Source organism: Phocoena phocoena, chromosome 15 (assembly GCF_963924675.1).
Source record: "Phocoena phocoena chromosome 15, mPhoPho1.1, whole genome shotgun sequence".
Classification (NCBI taxonomy): domain Eukaryota; kingdom Metazoa; phylum Chordata; class Mammalia; order Artiodactyla; family Phocoenidae; genus Phocoena; species Phocoena phocoena.
The window spans coordinates 82,105,778-82,132,436 of NC_089233.1; the positions used below are offsets into that span (position 1 = coordinate 82,105,778).

Consider the following 26,659-nt stretch of genomic DNA (forward strand, 5'->3'; position numbering starts at 1 on the left):
TTTATGCTGTATATTTGCCATATTATCAAGAGATAATTCCTTCTGGACTTCCTGGTGGGCGCAGTGGTTAAGAATCCGCCTGCCAATGCAGGGGACACGGGTTCGAGCCCTGGTCCGGGAAGATCCCACATGCCGCGGAGCAACGAAGCCCGTGTGCCACGACTACTGAGCCTGCGCTCTAGAGCCCTCGAGCCACAACTACTGAGCCCGTGTGCCACAACTACTGAAGCCCGCGCGCCTAGAGCCCGTGCTCCACAACAAGAGAAGCCACCGCAGTGAGAAGCCCGTGCACCACATCAAAGGGTAGCCCTCGCTCGCTGCAACTAGAGAAAGCCGGCGTGCAGCAATGAGGACCCAACACAGACAAAAATAAAATGTATACATAAATAAATAACTTTTTTAAAAAAGAGAGAATTCCTTCTTATACAAATTGGTCGAGAAAATGGAAGAGGGAAAAGTAAGAATCAGTATTGTAAAGCTAGCATGTTATTGATTCCAAAGATGGATAAGGCCAGTTTCAACAGACATTTCTTTAAAGATATACAAATGGCCAGTGAACATATGAACAGAGGGTCAACATGATGAGCCATTAGGGAAACGCAAATCAGAACTACAGTAAGTTAGTACTTCTCAGCCAGCAGGATAGCTAAAACCAGAAACACAGACAATAGCAAGTATTGGCCAGGATGTGGAGGGACTGGAACCTTCAGACACTGCTCGTGGGAACATGAAATGGTGCAGTGAATTTGGAAAATAGAACGGCAGGTGTTTTTTTTTGTTTTTTTTTTTTGTGGTACGCGGGCCTCTCACTGTTGTGGCCTCTCCCGTTGCGGAGCACAGGCTCCGGACGTGCAGGCTCAGCGGCCATGGCTCACGGACCCAGCCACCCCGCGGCATGTGGGATCTTCCCGGACCGGGGCACGAACCCACGTCCCCTGCATCGGCAGGCGGACTCTCAACCACTGCGCCACCAGGGAAGCCCAGAAGGGCAGTTTTTTAAGAGGTAAAACATAGAGTTACCAAATGACCCAATAATTTTACTACCCAAGAGAAATGAAAATCCTATACATGAATGTTCGTAGCAGCATTACTCATAAGAGCCAAAAAAAAAATGGAAACAACTCATATATCCATCACGTGATGAACAGATAAACAAAACATGGTAAGCCCATACCATGGAATACTATTTGGCAGTAAAAAGGAATGAAGCACTGACACATGCTACGACAGGGGTGAACTTTGAAGTCATTGTGTTAAGTGAAAGAAGTCAGACACAAAGGACCACATATTGTGGGATTCCATGTAAATGAAACGCCCAGAAGAGGCAAATCCACGGAGCCTGAGGAGATGAGTAGCTGCCAGTAGCCGAGGATGGGGAAAAACGAGGGGAGGCTGGCTGCCAATGCGTATGGAGTTTCCTCTGGGGTGGTGAATATCATCTAAGATTAAATAGGGTAACCTTAAATAGCACAGCTCTGAATATACTAAAAACCAATGAATAACACACTTTGCAAGATTGAAGTGGATGGTATGTGAAATAGATCCCAATAAAGCTATATTTTAAAGAGTGAATAAGCCCAAAATGTAGAGGACGGTGTCACGATGCTAACATTTCCTTAAGGTTAACACACCTATGCGTGGAAAGCCTAGATGCATATACTCTGGAGTTGCAGCAACAACCCCCCCTGAGGCTGTTTCTCGCCTCTACACACACACATCAATGTTGTCGCAAGTCAGCAAGCACAACCTATTTCTGAAAGAAGTGAGATAGTACGAGGTCCACATTGTTTCCATGTTTTCCTGGGGACAGTCCTGCCCGTTCCTCCAGGCTCACAAGGCAGCCGGGGGAGACCCAGATGGCAGACTTCACCCCTCCTGAAACCCAGCCTCCCCCAAAGCCCTGCTCTCCGCGAGGCGTGAACCGCCAGTGACCCCAACTCCGTGGCAGAAGGGGCGTTAATATTTAACCACCGGCCTGGGGACACAGTGCTGCTGGGGCATGCGGGCTCCTCCTCCCAGGGACACCATGAGAGCGGCCGAAATCTAACCCATGGGGGAAGCAGGAGGAAGCCCACACCATCACCTGATTCCACCTAGTTTCCAGCATCTCAGCCCACCTTCCCCTGGAAAGTCCAACCACAACGGAAAAGTGGGTATTTTAAAATCTCCAACGTGGGAAGGTGGAAAGTCCTTTTTTTTTTTGCCCTCTGGCTCCTTAGAGACTATTTAGAGACTGTGATCTCAAGGGCCTTCGCCCACGAGCCTCTCTGGGAGTAGTAAGAGCCCCACGCAGGATGCAAGGCGCCACCGGCTCTGACCAGGGCCTCAGAGACATTGTTAATGCTTTGCATACACTCAGCTCCCAGGGAAACAGCCCCGGGACTGAGATTGGAAGCCTGGGGTTTCCTCTGACCCCTGGGGTTTTCCAGGCAGGAGCAGGACCCATGGGAAACAGATTCCAACGGGGTCACCCAGTGCACATTGCCTGGTCACCTGGGACTGTCCCTGTCCAGTCTCAGGACCCAGTTTACTCTCCTTCCCCCCCGACCCTATAGCGCTGTAGGAAGGACACCGCCTTCCACCTGCCAGTGGGGCCCAGCAGTGCAGGGTCCTCACAGCCAAAAAGGACCTTGGAAATCCACTCCAGATGCTTTAATTTTCAGCCGGAAGACCAGAGTCTGGTGTACAGGCCGCTGGTGGCTGCACGGGAATTAGAACCCAGTCCTGGGCCTCAGTCTAGGCCAGTGTGATGGAGGCCGAGACCCAGCTTGACTCCCTCCAGGATCCCTCGGACACAGTCCATCACCGACAGGGTGCAGACGCAGGCTGGGGTTCGGAAGGGCCACATTCAGAGTCACCCAAGGTCTCTCCAGGAGGCCTCGCTGGTGGCAGGGGGCGTTAGCACCCCAGCTCCATATCCTGGGCACCCACTGTGCGCCAAGCTCTTGAGTGACGTTCTCTCACCGAACCATTCCTCTTCCAACCAGGTAGACGTAATCACAGCCCCTACTTCATAGATGACGCAACTGAGCTGCAGGGAAGTTAAGACAGCATCCTCAGCTAGTGACCAGCCGGCCCCCGACCGGAAGTGACATGAAGCACATGGGCCCGTTCTTCACATCGGTGCCCCCAGCCAAGAATCCCTCCCTGACGGTAGAGGAGGTGGAGAGGATCCAAGAGAGAATGCGGCTGGCCCAGTGCCAAGGTTCCCCCCAACGCCATTAGAAAAAGGGGAAAGAACTTGAGATCACGTGGTGTGCAGAATGATACCCCCCTCAAAGACATCCACATCTAATCCCCAGAACCCGTGGATTACGTGGCAAAAGGGATTACATCAAGGATTTTTGAGATGGGAGATGACCCTGGATTATCCAGGTGGGCCCCGTGTAATTACAAGGGTCCTCATAAGTGAAAGAAGGTGACGGGAGGGTCAGAGCAGGAGATGTCGGACAGAGCAGAGGGCCGAGTGATGTGACTGCTGGCGGGGGCCACCAGCCGAGGGATTCAGGTGCCTCTAGAAGCTGGAGAAGTCAGGGAAACAGGGCTTCCCTGGTGGCGCAGTGGTTGAGAGTCCGCCTGCTGATGCAGGGGACGCAGGTTCGTGCCCCGGTCCGGGAAGATCCCACATACCGCGGAGCAGCTGGGCCCGTGAGCCATGGCCGCTGAGCCTGCGCGTCCGGAGTCTGTGCTCCGCAACGGGAGAGGCCACAGCAGTGAGAGGCCCGCGTACGGCAAAAAAAAAAAAAAAAAAAAAAAAGTCAGGGAAACAGATTCTCCGTAGAGCCTGCAGAAGGAAGGTAGCCCTGGGGACATCTCCCTCTTAGCCCAGCGAGACCCATTTCAGACTTCTGACCTCCAGAACTAAAAGATAACAAATTTGTGTTAAGCTACTAAGTTCGCGGTAATTTGTTACTGCAGCCAGAAGAACTTAAGAATTTCCCTCCTGAAACACACTCTGAACACCTCCTATGTCTCAGGAGTTCTGCTGGGAACCAGAGGTACAAAGGCAGCCACAGACGGAGCTCTGGGTCCATGGGCCATGAATGCATCCCATAGTGAGGGCAAGTAAACCCTGACTAAGTGGAGTGGAGGAGGGGAAGTGCCCTCTGGGTGACCAAGACAGAGCAAAGCACTGGATTTGGGGGGGGCGAGGCTGTCCAGGGAAGTGTCTCCTGAGGGAGGCCAGAGGGGTGAGCAAGGCCGATGCAGCCAACAGGGCAGGAAGGGCATTGCAGCAGAGGGAACAGAATACGCAAAGCCTCATGAGAGAGGCTACCATGGAGGGGGTGCAGGTACTTGGTGAGCACAGAGGCGTGCGGCGGCACGGAGCTGCAGGGTGTCCTGGCCACGGGAAGGTTCAGATGCTGGGAGAACTGAGAGGCTGGCAAGAGTTTTAACCAGGGAGTGGAAATAACTGGCTTTGGGCAAACTCTCCCTCACCCCTGCTCTGACCCTCACCCTGTGGCTCTTTGGGAAACTGCATGGCTGGACATTTTATTTTAAAACCCTGCATGTTGCAAACCGCTTCTGGGCCTCGAGAACATTCCTCAGAAGGCAGCGAGTGACGGAGAAGCCAGAGCTTTCCCAGGCTAACGTGATGTCACGGAGCGGGGCAGTCACGGCGCTGCTAAGGCTGAGTCAGGCTGGGAAGCCAGCAGCCCGCTGTGCACCTGGAGACAGCCCAGCCTGCAAACACCAGCCCTGCAGGGAAGCCGGGAAGGAGATCAAAGGAGCCGGCAGAGGAAGTGGGGCGTGGCTGTCATGAGGCTCCTGGGTCAGGGAGGACCCAGCCCAGGTCCCCCCACCCAACCTGGGGCTTCAGGGAATGCCCCACCTTCTTCCGAGTCACCCAGACAGTCCCTGGTGTCCCCGGGGCGGGAAGGTGAAGTCAGAGAGGTCCAAGCCTTTTTTTAAACACTTTTTTTTTTTTTTTAAGGCTGTGCCTATCCAGGAAGACTAAAATTAAGTCATTTGGGGAGAAAGGTGGCACAATATTCTCCTCCCGCAGCCAGAGCCCGAGTCACCAGCCCACAGCGTCCCTGCCCCAGGACCATCTGTCTGCCTGTCTGTCTGTCTGTCTCTCCCTCCTCTCTTCCCTTTCCCATCCTCCACCTGGGCATTCACAGAAGGGTCAAGAACACCCCTGTCCAGGGTCCAAGAGGCCTGTGTCACTGGAGTCAGGGAGCAAATCAGCAGCCGTTAAGGCCTGGGGCTCAATCTGTCCATCTGCAAGAGGAAGGATTTGGAGTTTACCAAGGTCTCAAAAACTGCTTCCCGGGCTTCCCTGGTGGCGCAGTGGTTAAGAATCTGCCTGCCAATGCAGGCGACACGGGTTCGAGCCCTGGTCCGGGGAGATGCCACATGCCGCGGAGCAACGAAGCCCGTGTCCCACAACTACTGAGCCTGCAGTCTAGAACCCGCGCGCCACAACTACTGAGCCCGCACAGCACAACTACAGAAGCCCGCGCGCCTAGAGCCCGTGCTCCACGACAAGAGAAGCCACCGCAATGAGAAGCCCGTGCATCACAACGAAGAGTAGCCCCCGCTCGCCACAACTAGAGAAAGCCCATGTGCAGCAACAAAGACCCAACACAGGCAAAAATAAATTAATTAAAAAAAAAACCTGCCTCCCATGAACAAGATGTCCAAGGGGGTAAAATGACACAGCTGAAAATCACAAAGGCTCTGTATTCAAGTAAGATCAGGAAGCATCACATGATCACTGCTTCTTAAGAGATTTCATAATGCACATTGGCTCCTTAAAGGTTCTGAGAAATCCTGCTGCAAAGAAATGTCTCCTCCAGCCATGGAGTGTGCTTGCAGAGGCTCTCAAACTTGTGTGTGAAAGCAGATCACGGGGGCAGGAGGGGAAAGGGATCAAGTCTGGACCTAAAAATGGGATGCAGCTCCCAGCAGGAGGAAACAGTCAGGAGGTCTAAGTGGAGCCCAGGATCCTCTTTGTGATGAAGTCACAAAGCCCAGGGTGGCCCTTGGGTCACACTTTGGGGGGTCAGGGATGTATGCATGACGACACAAGGCTTTGGGTCCTAGGAAAGCCGAAATCAAATCCCTGTGGAGTGACCCAGGGCAAGCCAACCTCTGTCCTTCAGGTTCTTTTGTTTGTAATGTGGGGGTAACAATGAGGACTGTTCTAAGGATGCATCAACCGGGATGGGACAGTCGAGATGCCGGCACAGAGCTGAAGACTCAAGGCTGAAGGCTCCAGGATGCAGCAGATTCACTCACAACCACGCCGTTCTGACTCTCATTCGAGATGCCATGATCATAGAACGGGTCTGGCATGGAGACGGCCCACCGAACCCTACGATACCTGAGAGGCAGGCAGGTGCTGTTGTCCCCTTGCACAGGTGGGAGACTGAGGCTCAGGGAAGCTTACAAACGCTCCCGGGGTGGAGGGAGAGCGGCCACCTGGAGGAACCTCAGAGCCTTCCTTCCACCCTCCTCCTCCCCCACTCCGTGTGTCCCCAGCAGCCGGCTAGGCTGTCAGAACCCCGATTCTGAACAGCTAACTGCCCTGCCCTAAACCCTTTATTAGGTCTTAGGATAAAAAAGCCAAAATTCACTAATGTGTTCCATGATGAGGGAGATGATGTAACTGCCGGTCCAAACTGGGAAACTCTGGGGAGAGGAAGGAGGCCACTATTAATTCCAGGTGGGCACATGGGGGCATTTAGTCACCCTGCCTATAGGCTCTGGGTGGTTTGGCCCCCCTCCCTCCCCGACACCTCCTCTCACTCCACTGTCCTTCCACCTGCCCCCCAGGGCCAGCCACTCCAGCCTCCTTTCAGGCTGCTATCCATACCAGATTCTGGCCCACTCCCACTGCCTGGAAGACTGTTCCCTGTCCTTTCGCCTCTGTCGTACCTGGGCATCCTGCAGGTCCTCAGGGAAGCTTCCACTGACGCCCTGATGGGTACGTCCTCATTATACATCCTCGCAGCCTCTCCTTTCCAGTGCTCAGGCTAGAGTTTAAATGTGTTCATGTAGTTCTTTGGGTTTTCCTCTTTCCCCAACACATTTTAAGCTCCTTATCGGCCAGAGCCAGTCCTACTTTGCTCACCTCCGTCGGAGCCCCAGCACCTAGCAAACAACATAGCACATAGTAGGTCTCAAATAGAAGACCTCTGAATGAATGTGCTGGCATCTTTGGGGTTCCTATCAGCCAAGGAGGTCTTCTGGTGTCACCTCTGTAGTGCGTTATTAAAACGGAAGAGTGAGTGCCTTTCCTAATGACTCAGCTGCTTCCAGAGATGGATTTGCCTCCAGTGCCCTGGGCCTCGGCCCACCACCCACCCTGTACCCACCGGGAGCCCCCTCCCAGGTCACGGGCACTAGGCTGCCTGGTCACACACACTGGTCCGTCCCCAGGCACCTCCACGCTCCCCACCTTCCACAGGTCCTGGCTAGGTAATCACAGGGTGGCCAAACCTCCCCCAGCCAACCCGCAGCTGGAGGCTGCCCGGCTGCCTGGGCTTCACCTCCTCCATTTCTATGCCCTCAGCACCCTGTCAAGGTCAGCTCCTTGGTCTGCACCTGTCAGGAGAAACCAACAGGACGCAGACAGGCAGGGGGCTGCGGCTGGGAAGAAAGTCAATCTCAGGTTTACTTTGGGACCCAACTGTTGCTCCTCCTTACTTAAGATCCCAAGGTTTGGGCCCCAGAACTTTCCAGAACCCTGGAGACCTGGCATTCTGTTCACCCTGGGTGGGATCCACACAGAAACCAAACGATGAGAAGTGAGCCGGAGGTGAAACATAAATGTCCCCGGGGTCGCCCCAGAACAACCAGGCCTTGTAGGGAGCACCACGGAGCTCTGAGATGGGAAGTCCCACGTGGCCGGGCAGCTGCCGGCATCTGGCATCGTGGAGGTGGGCGGGCGAGACGCCCAGGATGGGAGACTCATTTTTCAAGACTTTCCCCGGTTGCCCCATTTCCTCCGGCCTCCAGCTCCGGACCGAAATAGCACAAGGTAAATGCAGCCTCTTTCACGCACACTCAAGGAATAAACACACCAACACAAACCCAGTTTTTGTGCTGTGTCATCTTTCCTACTTTTTTTTTTTTTTTAAAACAACCACAGGCTGTTTTAAGATTCCAAACCCGGGCGAAGAAAAGTTAAGTGAACCAGGCAGACAAGGGAGAGAGGAAATGGACTCAGCAGTGGAGTATGCAGACAGAAGCAAGTGTCCTGAGCACCACAGTCAAGGTTTTCGAAAACAAAGGCCAGACCCGAAACTCGATGCGGAGGAGGGAGGGGGTGTCTGAGACCAGTGGCTCCTTAAACCAAAGAGTGGCGGCAGGAAGAGGCGAGGCTGAGGACACACCTGCTGTGCCAGGTGCCACAGGTGCCTTACGCTGCTGGACCCCCGACAGCCTACCAGGTGCACTCTCTCGTCCTCTGTCATATTCTGGGGCCCCCCAGGAGCAGATCCTGAGTCAAGGACTTGAATGCAAGTGGTTCGTCTGAGAAGTGACCCCAGGAACCACCTGAAGCGGGGCGGGAAGGGGGGCAGGGATGGAAAGGGGCCAAAACACGGAGCTGTGGGCATCTGGGGCTCACCCCCGCTGGGCCCCCGGGGCGCTGCGTGAACACAGCTCAGCCTGGTGCTTCCTGGGTGCGAGGAGGCTGGGCTATATATCCACCTGCGATGGAAGGTGAGGGGCTTTGACTCCTGGGGCAGAGAAAGCCCTGGGCAGGAGAGGCCGGTGCTGAGCGGAAGTATCTCGCGTGCGGCGCCAGTCAGCCATTGCACTGAGGAAGGACGGAGGCCCTGTCCCAGGTCACAGCTGGCGAGGCCAACACGGCAGGAGTTGCCCACCCTTGGAGGCCAGACATGGGCTGCAGGAGAAATTGCAGGGACCCCCCGTCCCACGATGGCTGGTAGGGGTGGGACCTGGGAGAGAAGACCCAGCGCTGAAGGGGAAGCCGGTGGGAGGTCCCTCTTCCAGCCCAGGAATCAAGACTATGGGCCTCACAGATTCTTCTCCTAGGAATTCAGGGTCACTGGGATGCACCCCGATCCGCTGCACGTGTAATGCCTGACAAAGCAGGGCTCTGCTGGAAAGCGCTGTCCAAGGAGAGCCCCATTTCCTTCCCTTTGACAATGACCGACTCCCTTGCAGGCTACTCGTTCTAACGCTCAGTCCCTATCGAAAACCTGGCTCACAGATCAGCACTCCTACACCTCCCCAGCCTACAGGCCCAACCCTGGAGCCAAAGGTTGAGCCCAAATCCCTAACCTCACATCAAGGGGAAATAAGAAGTCTGCTTTCGGACCCAAGTGTCATCTTTAAAGAGTCCCTAACTAGGTTCTGAGGAAGAACCAAAAAAACTTAAAATCCTAACTCCGAAAAGGCTCTCATAATCTAGTTTCCATGCAAGAAGGGAAACCACAGGCTTTGGGCCAGGCACCAGAAAGGGGTGGTGTGCACTGGTCGAAAGCCCCAGAGGCCACAGGGCGCTCCAGGCTGAGGACCTAGCGATCCTGACCACCTGCGTCCAGGTTCAGAGGGTGTGGGATTCGAGTTGGAGTTTGAAAGAGGTAAGGTTGAGACAGACGAAGCAACAGTGGGAGAGGATTATGTACAAACGCTCCGTCAAAAGCTGGCTGAGGGGCTTCCCTGGTGGCGCAGTTGTTAAGAATCCGCCTGCCGATGCAGGGCACACGGGTTCGAGCCCTGGTCGGGGAAGATCCCACATGCTGCGGAGCAACTAAGCCCGTGCGCCACAACTACTGAAGCCCGAGAGCCACAACTACTGAAGCCCACGCGCCTAGAACCCGTGCTCTGCAACAAGAGAAGCCACCACAATGAGAAGCCCGCGCACCGCAACGAAGAGTAGCCCCCTGCTCGCTGCCAACTAGAGAAAACCTGCGCGCAGCAACGAAGACCCAACGCAGCCAAAAATAAATAAATTAATTTATTTATTAAAAAAAAAAAAAAAAAAAGCTGGTTGACTGTCAAGGTCATCAGAAACAAGCAGAGCCTAAGAAACCCACAGGCAAGATGTGCCTAAGGAGACGTGTGACTAAATGTCATATGATGTCCTGGATGGGGTCCTGGAGCAGAAGAAAGACACTGGGTAAAAACCAAGAAAATCTGGGTCAATTATTGACTTCAGTTCATAATAATAACGCATCAACATGGGTTCCTTAACTATAGCAAATGCACCAAACTAATGTAAGAGGTTAACAGGGGAGCCCGGGTACAGCGCGTATGGGAGCTCTGTGTGCCACCTAGTCAATGTTTCTGTGAATCTAAACCCATTCTGAAAAGTAAGATCTAGTAATAAAAAGTAAATTATATTTTTCTAAACTCTGGTTTCCAGGGGAGTGGAAGGATTAAACTAGAGTGAGAGGACTGAAGAGACAGGGAAGGGAGACCAGCTGGGGGAAAGCAGAGGCCAGAAAACAAGGTATCTCTGGAGAAAAGGGGGGTGTGCGAGAGCCAAGCTGGCTGGACCACAGGTCATGTGTGTGTGTATGTGTGTGTGTGTGTTGTGTGCCTGTGTGTCTCTCTGTGTGTGTATACGTCTGTATGTGTATGTGTGTGTGTTGCGTGCCTGTATCTCTGTGTGTGTATATGTCTGTATGTGAATCTTTGTGTCTCTGTGTGTGTGTGTATACAGGTGGTAGCTGGAGGTGAGGCTGGAGCTGGACTGTGGAAGGTGTGCATCCCTGCACTAAAGCACTGGACTTTCAAGGTACAGATGAGAAGCATTCATATGTGTATAGACAGCAACAGATATCTATACCCAGGTCACTTGCAGGGCCAGCCTCGTGGGCATGTGACCTGGGCAATCACCCAGGGGCCCACACATACGAGGGCTCCGTGCTTGGTTTAATGCTCTGCAGCAGTCACTGCCTTGAAATCCTTAATGCATTTTTTTTTTGCCCGCACTGTACGGCATGTGGGATCGAACCTGGTGCCCTCTGCAGTGGGAGGGCAGAGTCTTAACCACTGGACCACCAGGGAAGTCCCCTTTAATGCATTTCTAACAAGTAGCCTCATGTTTCCGTTTTGCACTGGGTCTCACAAAGTATGTGACCAGTCCTGGGAGCTTCTTTTTAACAATTAATAATAATAATTCCATACTGTATGATTCTAACTGTATGACATTCTGCGAAAAGCAAACTTATGGAGACGGTAAGAAGATCAGTGGTTGCCAGGAGCTGAGGAGAGGGGAAGGATGAACAGGCAGAGCACAGAGGATTTTTAGGGCAGTGAAAATACTCTACATAAAGATACCGTGATGATGGATACATGTCATACACATTTGTCCAAAGCCATAAAATGTACACCAAGAGTCAATCCTGATGTAAACTAGGGACCCTGGGTGATAATGATGTATCGATGGAGGTTCCTCAGTTGTAACAAATGTACCATCTGGTGTGGGATGTGGATAATGGGGAGGCTGTGCACGTGTGGGGATGGGGGCTATAGGGGAAGTCTCTGTACCTTCCCTTCAATTTTGCTGTGAACCTGAAACTGCTCTAAAAAAAATCTTTTTTTAAAAAAAGAATACTAACAAAGACTTCCGGTCCCTACATCAGATTGGCTGCGGTTAAACACACGAATCTGTATTTTTCTCTTTAAACGTGGTCCTGACAACAGCTCCTGACAACAGCTCAGCTTGGGCCCTCCCATCCCAGACCATGGGGCCGATGGATGGACCCGTGTGAGCAGGTACGTGGCTGGAGCTTAGTGGGGCTTTAGGGGGAGGATAGCAGTGAGCACGATGAATGGGAGGCAGGAAGGAGACAGGGTGGGGAGGGACTCCCCACTCAAGCCTGGGTCAGGGCCAACAGCACCCCCTCCGGCTTATCCACAAGTGCAACATCTCAGATGCTTCTGCCTGGGCTCCCCGGCTCCCGGGGGCTTTCCCTCCCAGGTGCCAGCACCCCTTCACCTGTGAACATCCAGGGTGGAAGTGCCCCTCCCCCTCCCCAGGGGTCCCGCAGGGGACATGTGACAACGTCTGGAGACATTTGGGGTTGTCGCACCCTGGCAGTGCCATCTCACGAGCGGAGGCCAGGGAGGACGCTAAACACCCTATAGTGCACAGGGCAGCCCCAAGTGTCCGTGATGCCAGGTTGAGAAACCTGCCTCAAACAGCACTGGCGGATGAGGAGGTAGAAGCACTTCAGCTCCTTGACCCGTGAGTCGGGGGAGGGGTACGACTCACCCCTCCAGAAGTCCCTACAGGACGAGGGAGCCAAAGTCACCTTCCGTGGGGCTCTGCCCGGCGCCACCCCCTTGCCTGGCTGCCTGTCTTTCCAGGCCCACTTCCCCATGCACCTGCTTTTTCTGGAAACGTGCACCTTCACACAGTCTTCACCTCAGGGTGTGACTTCAGGGAAGCCTGACCTGAGACGGGTGGCCAGCAGGCTTCACTCGATGGCAGCTTCACTCAACTAGCAGCAGCTGCCTCAGCTAGCGGAGCTGTACTGTGGATTCAGGCCAAGGCCCGGCTAGGCAGGAAGGAGCTCTGCGATCTATTAGCGATGCCTGCCCTGGGTCCCTGAGGGGGTGTGGTGGCATGCTCGCTGGACTGCAGGCCAGGTGTCAGCTTTCCTTCCTCCATTTTTGGAGTGACAAAAGGCAAAGCCTTGGACATTGTGGAGAAAAGAAGAAAATGGTGCTGCTGGGGGCTGGTGGTAGGAAGACAAAGGAAGGACCAGTGTCTGGAAGAACCTTGAGCATTTACCCAGATGCTGACCTCCAGCCTGAACTTGAAATAACCAAGGGCTTCCTTAACCATGGTTGACTCTTTTTAAAACGTCCCTTTCCCGGTGAGCCTGCATTTCCCATCCTTACTGAGTTCACATCTGAGCAGGCACTTTTCTTCCCAGCTACAGATGACCCACTGCTCATGACCAAACTGAAAAATATTAATTCTCTCTGTCTCCTGCCAAAAGGGCTAAAGCAATTACGGGCCCTGATATGAAACACAGATGTTAATACATTTGGAAAAATAGACTCCTATGGACGAGCAGAGGTCCAAGTATGAAGTGCTTTTGGAATTAAGGCGCTGGGATCAAGTTATACAGCCAGCCCCCAATACTGAAGCCCATTCTTCCAAAATTCATTCCAGTGTAGGGAATCCGGGGCCATGGCACACACGCTGACATGTCCCCTACTTGCAGACGAGAACCAATCCACCCTTGGGTACCCACTGGCACACAAGCTCAAAATAATATAATTATAATCATCACAGGAAAACTTCCCTGGGATTGAAAAGTATTATAATTATGGGCAATTTTCACTTTTTGGAAATTGGGCTCAGATGCTGAGGAAAGGTTGCGAACGAGGCGTTCTCGGGTTTCAGCTCTGGAGGAGAACACATTGGAAGGCTTGCTGGGACTGACGGGCCCAAGGTGGGAGGTGTGGGAAGTGTGAGAGGAGGGCCGGCGCTCCCCCGGCCAGCAGGGACCTGTTTCACACGGTCTCGTACCAGCCCCCGTGCTTGGTACCGAAACTCCTCTGTGCAAGACGCAGCCACAGTCTGTCAAGTCAGGAAGCCCACGGCTAGAAGGGCAGATCCTTCATGTACACGTGTTTTGCTGAGCACCTACTATATGCCAGCTTCCAGGTACTAAGGATACAACAGTGAACAAAACACACTGGACGCCTGCCCTCACGGAGAGATCGTCTCTGGCCCTGCTGCTGGGCCACCATCACGGTCACCACGGCTCCCACTCAGATCTTTGTGGAAAAGCCTGATGAGGCTCATGGCGGGCCACGACCCACCCAAGTTCACGCAGCTTCCAAGTGGTGGAGTGGGAGGCAAATCCAATTGCTTCCAAAGCCCCTGGTCTTTACCAGCTGTCCACACAGCATCACTGGGGCAAGCGGGGCAGGTCTTCCATCTTCTCGGCCTCAGTTTCCTTGTACAGAAAATACGTTTCCCTCCCATCACCCAATTCCTAGGATTGCCATGAAGGGAAAAGGAAATGTGCATCCATCAGCCAAGGAGGAAAACCAGACATGACTGGGGACAGATGCAAACTTCCTTTCCTTAACCCTAACCTGCTGCGGTGCCTCAGTTTCCTTGCCTGTAAAATGGGGTGGGTGATGGTACCTTCCTCAGGGGGTTGTGGTGGGAAGGACAGAGTGCTCTGAACAAGCAGCTTTGTCGTCGTCACCGTCAGCAAAGGCAGCCAACTCTTCTCTCGGTTCAGAGAACTGTTACCCACGTGGGAGCGTGTATATTACATCGTGAATTCGAATTCTCTCAGTTCAGAGAACTGTTACCCACTGGGAGCGTGTATATTACACCATGAATTCGAAGGCATCTGCCTAATGGACAAGAGGTAAAGGAGCGGCCCTTTCTACAAGGCGGGTCTGCGAGGGGACTGACTCACGGGACATTTGGTCTCCTTGACCTTCACGGTCATTAAGCATTGAGTCCATATGGAATGATGGGAACAGAGCAGGCACAGAAGAAGGTCCTCCTAAAGGCTCCCCAGCGTCATCGTCTGTAACCTCCTCTCCCAAAGAGGCATCTAGGCTGCCATCCGCTCGCCTTGGGGAATCCCACACTGGCACTCACCAGCATCAACCACATCTCACGCACTCCCGGGAAGGGGACGCAGGGCAGGAGTCTCCACCCACGCTGAACGGATGACGTGACTCCTGCAAGGTCCCGCAGATCCTCAAAGGAACAGGAAAGGACAGGATCAAGTCCACTCTGGGGACTTTAAAAAAACCCAGTGTCAAGGCGATACTGGGACCCGTTACATCAGAATTCTGAGGGTGGGGGCCCGAAATTTTACCTAGTGCCTGGTTTTGAATTGCAGGGAGGGTGGGACCTTGGGAGGGTCATTTGACCTCTCTGTGCCCCAATGACCACATCCACAGAACGGGAGGATACAGACGTCTCAAGGTCGTCGTGAGGACTTAGCGTGCGTGCAACTTGCAAGCACTTGACGCAGAGTTTGTCGCCACCGACTCCCTGACCACCGCTCGTATCTTCCCTGCGAAGCCAGCTAGGGGATGAATTACGGAAGGAAACAAAAGGCACCAAGATTTTAAAAAGTAACAAGGCCCACGATGGCCTTAGCCCGCAGGACAGGAAACCGACGGACACGTGGACATTTGGTCCCGGGCTGCCGAGCAGGGCAGCCCAACTGCGATTTGACTGGCATGACGCAGGCTGGACACAGCAGAGTGCCATCTGCTCAGCGGGGGGGGGGGGGGGGGGGGGGGGGGGCGGGGGGGCCGGCCCGCCGGATGCAGGCTTTTTCCAGAGTGAGCCTCTTGGACACCTGAGTGGATCCCAAGGGCCCTGGCTCCTGCTGGAGCCGCTCTGTGCTGGGATTTGGAGGGGGCCTGGGGGAAGGCAGTCAGAAGTGCCTGGGTGCCCTGGACCAAGCTGCTCTCCCTGGACCTCCCAGGACGTTCCGGCCATGCCTGGGCAGTCAGCGCTCCCTCCCTGCCCTCTGCGGAGCTCACGCCCTGCGGCGGAGGGTCGTGATGCAAGGTGAAAGCCAGGAGAGTGGAACCCGGCACGCAGGCCTTCAGCAGGAAGGCTCCAGGAGATTCCCGAAGCCTTCAGAACCACAGCCCGCAGGACCTCCACCCTCAGCCTGCCCCTTCCCTGTGCCACTGAGACTGTTAATCGGGGCCTGGACCACACTTGGGGCTCAGTCCAATGGGAGAGAAACAGTGTTCTTGGAGAGACCAAGGCAAGAGGAACTTGGGGGCCTGGGCTAGAAGAAATCTCTCCCCTTCTCTCTCCTGGGCGCATAGGACAGCCCACAGGGGAGGGAGAAGAGAGAGCTCAGCCACCTGTTCTCAGACCTGGCTACATAGAGAAGCACCTGGGAGCTCAGAAAATACTGAGGCCCAGCCACACCCCAGACCCTGATGTAGCCAGAGTCGGAAAAGCCCCACCCCACCCCCGCAGGTGATTCTAATGCACAGCCAAGGGTGAGGACCGCAGCTGGGGACTCACAGTCGCCCTGTTTGAGCCTGTTTTCTCCAGGGAAGGAAATCCGTACAAGCAAGAAGCCCCAGGGTGCTGCTGTGGCCGGGAACACGAGCCCTGGAGTCTAAGAGACCTGAGGCTAAGTCCCGCCTCTGCCCCATTTGAGCTGTGGGATCTCAGGTAAGTTACTTCCCCTCTGAGCCGGTCTCTACACCTGTAAAATGGGGATATCAAGCCTTCGCAGAATCATTTCCAAGGTCCTCAAGGAAGGTGAAGTGCCCTGCGGTGCGACCACGTCCCTTTGTCCAGACATGCTCATGGTGACTGAAGTCAGATAAAAAGCAGTCTCATGGGCTTCCCTGGTGGCGTGGTGGTTAGGAATCCGTCTGCCAACGCCGGGGACATGGGTTCGAGCCCTGGTCCGGGAAGATCCCACATGCCACGGAGCAACTAAGCCCGTGCGCCACAACTACTGAGCCTGCGCTCTGGAGCCCACGAGCCACAACTACTGAAGCCCGCGTGCCTAGAACCCGTGCTCTGCAACTAGAGAGGCCGCCGCAATGAGAAGCCCGCGCACCGCAACAAGGAACGGCCCCCACTCGCCACAGCTAGAGAAAGCCCGCGCGCAGCAACGAAGACCCGACGCAGCCAAAAATAAATAAATAAAATAATTAGAAAAAAAAAAAAGCAGTCTCGTTACCAAGTTTTTCACCTTTATCTGATGCGACAAAGACTTGGGATGGGTCCGATGACCCGCCGCCCTGAGGCCACCCTGGGGCATGGGGAACACAATGTCCCCACAGTGGGAGGCCCTGTCCACCCAGCGCCTTCTCGCCCACTTCTGTGCATCGCATCCCCTGGGAGCTTGTCAGAAACACAGAAGCTCAGGCTGCACCCCAGCCACCTGACTTGGAACCTGCGTTTTCATCTGATGCCGGAGGAGCCGTGTCACTGAGCTGAGCTTTTAAAGGGCGAGGATGGCCCTGGGCTTGGGTCAGGGAAGCTCTGGATGAAGCTTCCTTCTCGAGGGAAGGCAGGAGCTGCAGCAGGCGTGCGAATTCCTGGAGGGTGGAGACACCGGCTGAGGAGACCCGTGGCACGTCCTCTGTGCAGGGAGCTGGGAGCCCTGGGGCGGGGCTGCTGGCGGGGCTGCAGGTTACAAGGTTCCCACGTGGGCAGCACGGGCACAGCGCTGGCCTCCACCCTCCTCAATGCCCGCGGCTGCCTTGGGGTGAAGGGAACTGGCGAGCAGCCCCTCGGCCCCCCTCCCCCTCCGGCCCGTCACAGGGACAGTTCCCTCTTCCTCAGAGTGATTCAGGCTACGGCTGATCCAATCTTGGCCCCAGAGACCACTCTGAGGTCACCCTCCTGGCAGCCAAGGTCCCTGGGACAGACCGAGGGACAGTTTTTATCCAGCTGTCAACTTCATCTCGACCTTGGCAGTGACTGACTCCCTGCAAGCGGGTTCTGCTGGCCCGCGGGCCCCAGGGTGTCTCACTGACCAGCTGGACCCCCTACCGGTGGGGCAGCACTGCAGGGAGAAAGCGTGGACCTGCGAGGAGAGGGCCGGGGCGGGGTGAGGCTGGAAAACGCCCAGCCTGAGTTCCACGAATGAAGCCCGTTAGCTTGCAGGACGCCCACCTCAAACAGCCTCATCTTGAGCTGGAACCAGAGTTAGAGCCAAGGGGGACAGAAGTGGGACCAGCTCCTGGAAGCCGAGCCCCGACTGGCCAGCCCCTGACCCAGGGTTCCTAAAAGGAGGGCAAGACTCCAAGCCCTTCGCCACCCCCCACCCTCCCCAGCAAGGCCACTGGAGCCAAGGCCACCATCCCCAGACCTGCCTCTCGGCCCCCGCTCACCCCACAGCCGGCCAAGGGCGGCCTCTCCAGCTGCAAGTGGAGCCCAAAGGCCGTGGAAGGCCTCCAGCTCGGCTCATTATCGGAATTTAATCTGGATTCCGAGAGATCAAGAGGAGTCTGTAGAAAGTGGCTGTCACAGGGGGAGCGATGCTGAGGCCGACCCAAAGCCAGCTAAGCCCCGGCACGCCCAGGGCTTTCCTGGAGCTCAGGCAGAGGCTCGCCAGATGTCCCAGCTCCGAGCTCTGCGCAGCTGGGCGGTCGGTGTCAGGGAGGCCACGGCTCCCTTAGCAGAGGGAGCAGGGGGCCACACAGCAGGGCGGCGGGGGCGGGATCAGAACTCCTCTCGGGCTCAGATGAGCCAAAGGCCTTCTGCTTGAAGAGGACGCGTGGCCCAGGCTGTGGAAATGCAAACAAGCGCTCCACCTCCAAGCAAGCTTAGGCCCGCATCCCCATCAGAAACGGCAAAATTAAGGGATTTAGCATAGAGGGCAAAGGCAGTACCACCACCCAGACCTGGAGCCCTTCATTTTCCTAGGCAGGTCTCTGTGTTCCCCGTGATGGTGGTGGTGATGGTGAGGATGGTGGTGATGGTGACAGCGACGGTGATGATTCTAATAGCGGGTAAGCCTTTATTGAGAGCTTACTATGTTCTAAGTAGGTATGTTGATTCCCTTTATCCTCACCACAGCCCTGGGAGGTAGATTCAGTTATTATCCCCATTGTATAGAGGAGGAAACCGAGGCTCTGAGGGGTTACTACTTCCCAAGGTCACACTGGTACATAATGTCGAGATGCGAATCTACACTCTTCAAAGCTGGGTTATCCCACCTGGGGAACAACATAACAGGATCATTTTGCTCTGGAGTCAAAAACAGAACCTACCCAGAAGAAAAATCAGTAATTTTCTGGAAAAAATGTTCACCTTTTAACTCTTGGAGAATGAGGGCCTTGCTTCCTTCTTTCAAGTATAGATAGGGGGCTTCCCTGGTGGCGCAGTGGTTAAGAATCCGCCTGCCAAGGCAGGGGACACGGGTTCGGGCCCTCGTCCGGGAAGATCCCACATGCTGCGGAGCAACGAAGCCCGTGCACCACAACTACCGAGCCTGTGTTCTAGAACCCACGAGACACAACTACCGAAGCCCGTGCGCCTAGAGCCTGTGCTCCGCAAGAGAAGCCACCGCAATGAGAAGCTCGCGCACCACAACAAAGAGTAGCCCCCGCTCGCCGCAACTAGAGAAAGCCCTTGTGCAGCAACGAAGACCCGGCACGGCCCAAAACAAATAAATAATAAATAAATAAATTCCAGGAAAAAAAGTATAGATAGGAAGTTTAGAAATCTAAAGCAAGCGGCCCCTTCCTGCCCTCCTGCGGCCTCTCGGTCCACTCTCTGCTCTGCTTTATACTTTGCACCTGCCGTGTCCTCCTGCGTCTCCTCCTCTGTTTGAATGTGACCTCCTCGAGGGCTCGGACTGGGGTCTGGTCACGTCCACCATCGCCCAGCACAGCAGGTACTCAAACATTTGCTGAGGGGGGACTCGGTCTCCCAGCAAAGCCCAAAGCCCCCTGAGGCAGGAATTCCCAACGCTGGCCTGAGCGTCCCCAGAGGTGGCCTGTGGCCAAGCTGCTCTTCGGGGCAACCTGCCACGCTGGCCACAGAGCCACTGACAGCTGTCCTGTCCTGCCTGTCCCTCTTCCAACCACAGTGACTCAGGCCTACTCCCCTCCCAGGACCTCTGGATCCACCCCGTGGAGCTAAGGCAGGGCCGAGGAGGCAGCCACTTCAAACTGTTATGGGACCAGTACCCATGAGGTCAGCAGGTTGACACAGACAGGAGGATGGGGGGCTGCCAGCAGGCGCTAGGGAAGCCAAAGGCTTGTGTTTCTTCTAAGGGAGGACCCAGTGGCTCACACCCACCCCGGCATCATCACCTCCCTTCTGTCCTTCTAACAAACATGCTTGTCTGCACCTTAGGACGGCGGCCCTTGCGGTTCCCCGGAGACACTCTCCCCGCACCCCATTTCAGTTCCTTCTAGCCCTTCAAATATCCCCAGCTCAACGGGCCGTCAAGGACCACCAGTCACCTTGTCTGGCCAGTGGGCCTATTTATTTGCTTATTTGTTGACTGCCCGTCTTCACCCCCTGTTATGGATGGAATTGTATCTCCTAAGAAGATGCGCTCAAGTCCTACCACTGGTGTCTCTGAATGTGACCTTATTTGGAATTAGGGTCTTTATGAACACAATCAGTTAGGTAATGAAAAGTCATGCTGGAGCAGGGCGGCCCCTAAGCCAAGATGACTGGTCTCCTTATCAGAAGAGGAGAGAGGCACACAGAGAGGATGCCAGAGCCGTGTGACAACGGAGGTGGAGATGGGAGCGGCACAGCCGAGCGCCAGGAACACAATCGACGGCCAGCACCAGAAGCTGGAAGAGGCAGGAAGGATCCTCCCCTGCAAATTTCAGAAGGAGCACAGCCCCGCTGACACCCTGATTTCAGACTTCCGGCCCCCAGCACTGTGAGAGAGCACATTTCTATCGTTCCAAGCCACCCAGTGTGTGGTGCTTCGTGAGGGCAGGAAACCGGTACACCCCTCACACAGAGTTGAGGCGAGGTCCCTGCCCCCGTGAGCCGGGCTGGTTTATCCCAGCGGTTTAGCAGCAGTGGTTGAATAAGCAAATGGCTGGGCTCCCACGGGTCTCTCCAAATGCAGTGGCCTCTGCACAGCCCACCCGCCCCGCGAGGGAGGCACGTGCACGCCAGGCCCGTCTCGCCCGTTGCTGGGTCTCCGCTGCTCTTCCCAGCGCGTGGAGTGGAGCGGGCGCGCACGGCAGGCGTGGGGCCGAGGGGTGGGGTGCCCCTCGCGTCAAGGGCGGGGCCTGAGGATGCTCCAGACACGAAGCAAGCTCCCACGCACGTGAGGGAGGGGCCCACATCAGCAGCATCCCAGCTGACCCCAGAGACCACCGGCCAGGGAGGGCGAATGCCTTCCTGCGTGGAGAACTTGGGGGAAGAGCTGCACAGGTGACACCAGCCAACCCTTCCGGTCCTGCTCAGCCAAAGGCCATCGGGGCAGCTACATTCCTGAGGTTAAACCTCTGGGTGGAGGTTTCTGAGGCAGGTTTGGGGAGCCTGCCAGGAGGCCCTGGGGTGTGAGCAGGGCTTGGCTTTTTCACAAGTGGACCGATCGAGTGCTACTGACAAGTAGCCTCTGGGTACCTGCCTCGCCCCCAGTTGGTCAGCCTTCAGGAGAAAAAAGCCAAACACGTGCTCTTGTTCAAGAGTCCCGGGGGATCTGTCAGAGTACAGAGCAAACATATGTTACTCTGGGGGACTGAACTCAATGCTTCTTATTGAAATTGGGTCTGGGGGCCAGGGTCCAGCCCACCAGGGTGAAGTGGGGCACCTGAGTGCCTTTAGTAAGATTCGGAGGTGATTGCCAAGGCTGTCTGCTGCCCGCCCCCCCTTCCGAGCCACACCCACATTCCAGAAAGGTACCATCCCCTCAGGGAGGGTCTGCCATCCTTTCTAGCAGAGGAGCAGTACAGGGTAGTGAGTTCAAGCGAGGGCTCTAAAATGCAAATTTAATCCACACTGAGATGGCATGTGTCACCCATCAGACAGACTAAGATCAAAAGAGTCCAATAAGAGCCCATGCTGGGGAGCACATGGGGCCACAGGCCCCCTCTATGTGGCTGGCGGAAGTATAAATTGACATAGCCTCCAAAGGGAGCAGTTCAGCAAAATCTATCAGTCACCAATGTATGTGCCCCCCGACCCCACAATTCTATTTCTAGAACTATATCCGACAGATAGACAAGCACGTGTGTTATACGCCCCACCCACACCGTCTATAATTCGGAGAAGTTGAGAATCCACCTTGTGCACGCAGGAAACTGGCTGAATACCTTAGAGCACAACCCACACGACTGGAGACGCGTGGTGATGAAAAGAACAAGGATGCCCCCTGGGAAGGGACGTGGAAGGATGGTCAAGGTTTACTGCCAAGACGGTCAAGGTTTAGTGATAGAAGTAGGTGCAGGAGAGAGTCTAGGACGAGATGCCGTTTGTGAAAAGATTTAAATGCACACATATCTGCTGATTTGAGACAACGCGAGAAACTGGGCGCAGAGGCAGTTAAAAACGAAGGCAAAACACTGGAAACACTCAAGAAAAGCTTGGTTTTCTTAGTATTTAAGATGACTTTCCAAATGACAGTGCTTGCCAAGCCAGGTGCTGAGAGTCGCTATGTCCCCAAACGTGCTACGAGGTCCCCTTTCCCGCTGAAGACGCTAGGACAGCCCAGCAGAAGGGGGCGTCCACACCACCTTTCTCCCGTTATGAGGAGTGACAGGTGGTGCCAGTAGGAGTAAAAGTCCAAGAGCCCGCGACGTCCAAAAACCCAGCCACTGGGCAGCACCACCTCGGGACTGCAGGAGATATGGGAACATATATGTATAACTGATTCACTTTGTTATAAAGCAGAAACTAACACACCATTGTAAAGCAATTATACCCCAATAAAGATGTTAAAAAAAAAAGAAGTTCCAGCCCATTCTCTCAGCCTTCTCACCTCTCAGAGGACTCTGAAACGAAACGGAAGGGTCTCAAGAAATGAAAGTCCTTCAACCCAAGCTTTTCGTTCCTGACCTCAAGATTCCTGGAAGGCTGAGAGTGCTCTGCCTGTTTACTTTTGATTGGGGGATTTTTATCCCCTAGCACCACTTTCATTGGTGGCCTGACATCACAAGCTGGGTTTCAGTGATGAATGGGAGAGAGGCAGACCGTCAAAAACGCTTCTTCCTCTTCCTTGTTCCTCCTAAACACAGGCTGACCCAGACTACCCATAATTACCCACGGGGGCCACCCAATCCCTGGCTCACCTGGCTGTCCCCTATTCCTAACTCGATCTGCTGACGGTGATAGCTTTAAGAGGTGGAGACATACACCATACACCATCTCTAAAAAAAGATACTCCATCCAGGGCACGTGGCTGGTGATCCACGGGGGGAGCGGTCATGACCAGTCTGGTCGCATCCTCTGGCCACCAGCTCCTCTGCAGCTGAAGAAGCTCAGGACCTCTCCCAGGCACCAGTACAGCACCCACCTGCCCAAGTGTTCCTGCAGCACCTGGTAAACGCTGATCCGGAACGTCTCGTTACTGAAGTGTTCCCGGATGTGGTCCTTGTAGATCCGGAATTCGGCTGCGGTCACCGCTTCCCCTTCTGGGATCTTGGAAAGATCAAACCGGAACTCCCGGTGGTGGTAGCGTGGGTGGAAGAACTCTTTGTCGTGTTCCACTGGAAAGGGGAGAAAACACACATCGGCACCAAAAGCTCATTAGTGACTGGGTTTCACTCTCCCAGCTCAGAGTCCAAGCATCTTGCCTAAGCTCGATGGAGACTTGCCCAGAGCCGGTGACCCCTGGTGATGACTGCCTGTTCCAGGCTGACCTGCAGCAGACTACAGGTCACAGGCTCAGACCCTGTGGTCACCTTGGACAATAAGAACAAGGAACTCTGCATCAACTTGCTGGGGAGAGTGGAGTACTGACCAAGTCATCCCAGAGGCCCTGGGCAGGCCTGGGCTCCGGGGACTCAGGCCTGGGCTCAAATCCAGACTCAGCCACTACCTAGCTGGGTGGGCTTGGACAAGTGCCAGGGAAGCTATCTGGACCTCAGTTTCCTCATCTGAAAAATGGGAATAATAATCCCCCTTCATGGGTTGCTGTGAGAGTTAAGTGATCTAATTCATATAAATAGCTTAACCACTGGAAGGGCTGGATAGCTGTGAGCTACAGTGTAAACGTCAGCCTTACTATGCCTATCATGGGTTACCCAGGCCAGTGGTGCTCAGCCCTGGCTGCGTGTGACAATCGCCATGGGAACTTTGGGAAAACACTGACGCCCTAGCCCAGTGGGGGCTGGTAAATGTTTAATAACCGGCTCTCTAGGACCCGATCTGCGGTGTTTGCCAATTTTCATCTTGGAAGATTTCAAGCTACCAGAGTGAAGTCACTGAGAACAGTGGTGGGCAGACTGGCACAAAGTGGGCTCCAGCACCCTGCCCCTCTCGGAACCAAATGAATCATTATCTTTGGGGAGGGGGCCCAGAAACCTGTACTTTTTAAAGCACCCCAGATGTCTCTAATAGCAGCCAGGGTTTACAAGCACAGCCTTAGACAAAAAGAAGAAAAAGAGGTGAATGGCAGCACCTTGGCGGGGAGGGTGGGGGGTTTGGAAGAGGACTTCAGGACAAAACAAGGTCAAGGGACCAAGCCCTTCTCCCTTATACTGGCAGTGATACTAGACTAAGCCATCATGTCCACTTCATAGACGGCGAACACCAAGATGGATATAAGTCCAAGAGCGATGCTTCTGGGAGTGGGCCCCTGGTTCCCAAGGATCGTGCGTCCTTTGGACTAACGTGGAGCAGCAACGAAGGTGAGCATCGTCAGTGCTGCAAAGATGCAGGATGGCCAAGCCCAGGTGGGCCTGCAGCGTCTGCAGGTACCCTTCATTTCCTGGGAGATAACAGCCCAATCTCCACTTCCTGCCTCGGGGGTGGGGAACCAGAGAGACAGGGAGGGAGAGCGCGACCAGCTTGGCCAGAAGGGAGGAGAAACATGACCGGCGAGCTTCAGCTTTCTCAGCTTGAAAGCCCTCAGGCTGGGTGGGTTAGGGCTGCCACGGGTACAAGCAGGACGTGAACTGAACGCGTGAATGCCTTTGAGGAAGGAGGTTCACAGCACTGGCAGCCCAAAGGCCCTTTAAAAACCAAAAATCTGTTTTAAACCTTAATAATGCGACTGGCCCAGGGCATTTCCACTTTGATTTATGGAGAAGATGAGGACGCAGGGTCTACTGTGGCAGCCTCTACGAAGTGCCAGCCACTGGGGATCAAGGGAGCCTCGGGAGGGGACCCCAGGGTAAGGGGGCCTCTGTCACTAGGGAAATGCCCCGGGCCAGTCTTGGTCACCCTTCTAGCTCATTCAGCCCTCACGTCACCCTAGGAGGTGAGCACAACGCCGCGTCGGTAGGGGTAGGGGTGCACCTGAGACCCAAGAGGCGTGGTGTGGCCTCCCAGGGTCGGGGAGCTGGGGCTGAAACCGAGGTCCCACCCAACCCGAGGCCTTAACCACACAGCTCAGCAAGGGGAGCTCCTTGGCGTGGCTGTTAGAATGTTTTCACTGCATTACAACATACGTGTTGTACGTGCGCAACCACAGGGGTGCAATTCGGTGAACCGTCACCGTGAACCCACCCTGGGACCTTCTCCCAGATCAAGAAACAGAACATTACCAGTGCCCCCTTCCTCTCCCCCCAACTTCTCAAGCCAGAGGTTAGTTTTGCTTGTTTCTCAACATTATAAACAGGGAATAATACAGCATCTATTCTTCTGTGCCAGGCTTCTTTCACTCAACAGCGTTTGTGCGATTCGTCCGTGTTGCCGGGGACGTTCATTCCTCCTCGTTGCTGTATAATATTCCACAGCTCGATTACAGCCCTGCCCGCGGATCCGTCCTACGGGACACGGGGGTTTGGGTAGTTTCCAGTTTGGGGCTCTGAGAGCAGTGCTGCCGTGCGCATCCGGGCACCCGTATTTCCGGGAGGCAGGCACACCCGGAAGTGGAGCTGTGTGTGTTCGCTATCGCGCCCGAGCACTTTTATGTACAGGGGGCGGGGGTGATGGAAGAAGACAAGTCTGTCCTGCCAGAGACGTGGGCACAGTCTGGGGATGACTCCTGTTCTCCTCAGGTACTTTTCTTTTTCTGCAGGGGACTCTGGGTGGGGGGCTGAGGGGAGGCGACAACTCCTGGAGAGAACCCCTGCGCCCCAGCGAGCAGCCGGAGGGTTCCCCCCTGCCCCCCCGAGCGAGCTCGCAGTGAACTCAGCCACGTCGCCCCCAGCCCAGCACCCCACCCAAGCCAAGGTCACCAGAGACCACCCACAACCAAATGGAAAGGACACCCTATGGTCACCATTTTTCTGGACCTCCAGGTAGCAGCGGCCAACATGTGGCTCTTCCAGCCTCGGCAAACCTTGCCCTCCTGCAGTCCCCTTCACTGTGAACACTTGGCTGTCTCCCGCCCGCCCCGCCCCATCCTTCTGGCCACTCCTTGAAACATCCCCTTAGGTCTTTCCATTTACAGGAGTTGACACGCAGCTAAGGAACACCAGGAGTGGCCCCCCATGCTGACAGACTACACAGATACCGTCTCTATTTCCAACCGTCTTCCCTTCTCCCCCAGCAGAGCCAAACCCCCGAAGGCCAGAAAGAACCCCTGAGGTGTGCGATGCTTCAATATTCAGCGAGCAAGCCGGCTTCGTGCCACCGTGCACAGGAGCCTCGGGCACAGTGCCTGGGACTCAGCGAGACCCCGACAGACCCCGGTGCCCCTGCTCCCAGCGCGGGGACAGACCACGCCTCACCACAGCTCCTCCTGGCAAACACAGCCATCAACCCAAGCAGAGAATGGGACAGCGGACCCCCAGTTTACAAATGAAGACGGCTGAAGAACCCAGAAGTGCAAAAAGGCACGTGCTCCGTGACGGTTCTCGCATTGAGCACTCTTGGCCATCACGTGGTGGATCCAGGCGAGGCAGGATTGAGCCCCATTTGACAGATGAGGAAACTGAAGCTCAGGGAGGAAAGGTAACTTGCCCGAGGCCACAAGTCAGGTGAGTGCCTGAGCTCCAAAACCCCACTCTTGACCTTGACGCTCCCTGGAGCCGGGTGGCCTGAGTTCAGATCTCAGCTGTGCGCTGCCTGTGGTCTTGGCCCAGTTACTTAACCTCCGTGCGTGTCCCCTTCCTCCAGGGATATTACACTGGTCCTTTCTCACAGGGAAGG

At 55.1% G+C, this 26,659-nt stretch overlaps 1 protein-coding gene across 2 annotated transcripts in view; it reads right to left on the minus strand.

Moving 5' to 3' along the window:
• BMP7 (bone morphogenetic protein 7) overlaps nt 1–26,659 on the minus strand; it is an 88,028-nt gene that overhangs the window by 32,416 nt on the left and 28,953 nt on the right. For both annotated transcript variants that reach the window (XM_065893683.1, XM_065893684.1), the window contains exon 2: nt 22,914–23,106. In XM_065893683.1, the coding sequence (XP_065749755.1) occupies nt 22,914–23,106 (193 nt within the window). The remainder of the gene's footprint in view (nt 1–22,913; nt 23,107–26,659) is intronic.